General features: G+C 41.8%; 1 protein-coding gene across 2 annotated transcripts in view; it reads right to left on the bottom strand.

The window, feature by feature from the left end:
• Positions 1-1,196, bottom strand: part of LOC116693602 (pleckstrin homology domain-containing family A member 7) — a 140,853-nt gene extending 139,657 nt beyond the window's left edge. For both annotated transcript variants that reach the window (XM_032522654.1, XM_032522656.1), the window contains exons 1-3: positions 1,114-1,196; positions 910-986; positions 684-741 (exon numbers count right to left, since the gene is read on the bottom strand). In XM_032522654.1, coding sequence (XP_032378545.1) covers positions 684-741; positions 910-986; positions 1,114-1,196 — 218 coding nt within the window. The remainder of the gene's footprint in view (positions 1-683; positions 742-909; positions 987-1,113) is intronic.
• Positions 1,197-1,807: the final 611 nt, after the last annotated feature.

Raw genomic sequence — 1,807 nt, 5'->3', positions numbered from 1 at the left:
TTTGTCCCACAGCAACATTAAAATGGTTTATATTTGTGTACATTGTTTCTGTTAATAATATATTGTCTATATAGTGTCCATTTAATTATAATATTCAGATTTATCATACACAATTGAACATGCACATGTATTTTAAGTTCCGTTAAAGAGGGGTGGAGGTGTGGTCCCATTTGAGCATTTAGAAATGTACTTGAAAGTAACGCAAGTTACTTTCTGAAGTAACAAGTTACTTTAATAATTTGTGACTGAGTAACTAATTTAGTTACTTTTTGGAAGAAGTAACCAATTACTTTTTAAAAGTTACTTGCCCAACACTAACTGTTTTTCAATACTGATGTATTACTACTTTTGCTTAAGCAAAACATCTGAGTACCTCTTTCACTATGTCGTCTCTCAGTATCACAAACTATGTAAGCTCAACGAGCAACTAAATATTTTGCTTCAATGCAAGACAAAAGGAGAGCACAGTTAAAACATGAGACAGACAGCGGATGTCTGCATCTCATACACGGCAGCAAATGAAAGCAGTGGGGTCATTAGAGGGTCAGCAGGTAACTCACAGTCCCAATCACACCCCCATGTAAATCCACGGAGCCATATTAAGCTACACGGTCACTTTAAGTAATGCGCAGGTGAGGTAACGTGGACGGACACAGTAGTTATAATAAGGTAACGTTACTTACTTTATGAAGAAACTTGCTCCTTCGTCCGTAAAACCTTCCTCCCATCCCCGAGGTAGGTCTGAAATACCAAACGACAGACTTGTTCGTGACACCTGAAAGTTTTCTCCCCGTCGGGCTGGGCCCCGACATAAACACTGAACTTGGCAGCCAAGACAAAACACAGTCCAGTACACGAGCACACATATCAAAACAGTCGCGCGGCACTAGCTTGGCTAAAGTTAGCTACCTGAGCGGATCATGTGTCCGGAGTTTACAGGTTCACCGGTGCGGGGATGGAGCCAGGTAGTGGTGCGCACCTCATCGCTGCAGCACGGACACAGAGAGGAGAAAGACACCTGTTACACCAACGGGAAGGGAAACACAGCAGACCTCGCCAACCCTCGTTAAATCGAGAGAGACGGTGCGTTAAAGCGTCCATTATCCCACTCACTTGATGAAGAAGACCCTGCCGTCCCTGCAGACACCGTAGGACCAGTGCTCAGGTAAGGTGTCCCGCCCGAGAGGCGCCGCCATGATCCGGTCTGAAGTCCTATTTCATTTCATTCCCTCTCCATGGAGTCTCCCGGGAGCTCAATGATCACCGCTAGGGCCAGCGCTGCATTCAGGGACTCATCTCAAGCCCGTAAATCTGAACTGTAAACAGGATTCTGAGCTGAAGGAGATTTAAGTTTCTAGGCTAGTTATTTTTTTTGCAGACTGCATTGGTCCTCAGTTACATTTCTGTAAATTTGGTAAATTATGACATAGAGTCGTGTTTATATACACAGCTCCACACATTATTACACACAGATTATATGCTGTTTTAGACTAAATTTGATTGTTTTTAAGCACACAAAAAAACAACTAAGTATATAAAAATTTAAATGAATCCAGACCACCAGAGTTACACATCTGGTACCAGACTACAATGGGTTGGCATAGAATTTACAGAAAATTTGACTGAATGGTTAAAAAAATTTTTTGCTTAAAATACTCAGAAATCTGACCAAAGTTTGGTTGGGGGCTTGTCAATAAATTCTGCCAGGGAAATTTTTACTTGTGCCCTCAATATTTCCAAAATCCGGGCTCCAGTTGTAGTTATGGGATTTCAACTTGAATAAGAGGCAATAAAAGTGTTCAACAGG

Source organism: Etheostoma spectabile, chromosome 8 (genome assembly GCF_008692095.1).
Source record: "Etheostoma spectabile isolate EspeVRDwgs_2016 chromosome 8, UIUC_Espe_1.0, whole genome shotgun sequence".
NCBI lineage: Eukaryota > Metazoa > Chordata > Actinopteri > Perciformes > Percidae > Etheostoma > Etheostoma spectabile.
The sequence above is the reverse complement of the archived record's forward strand: the minus strand, read 5'-3'. Positions and strand labels throughout refer to the sequence as shown.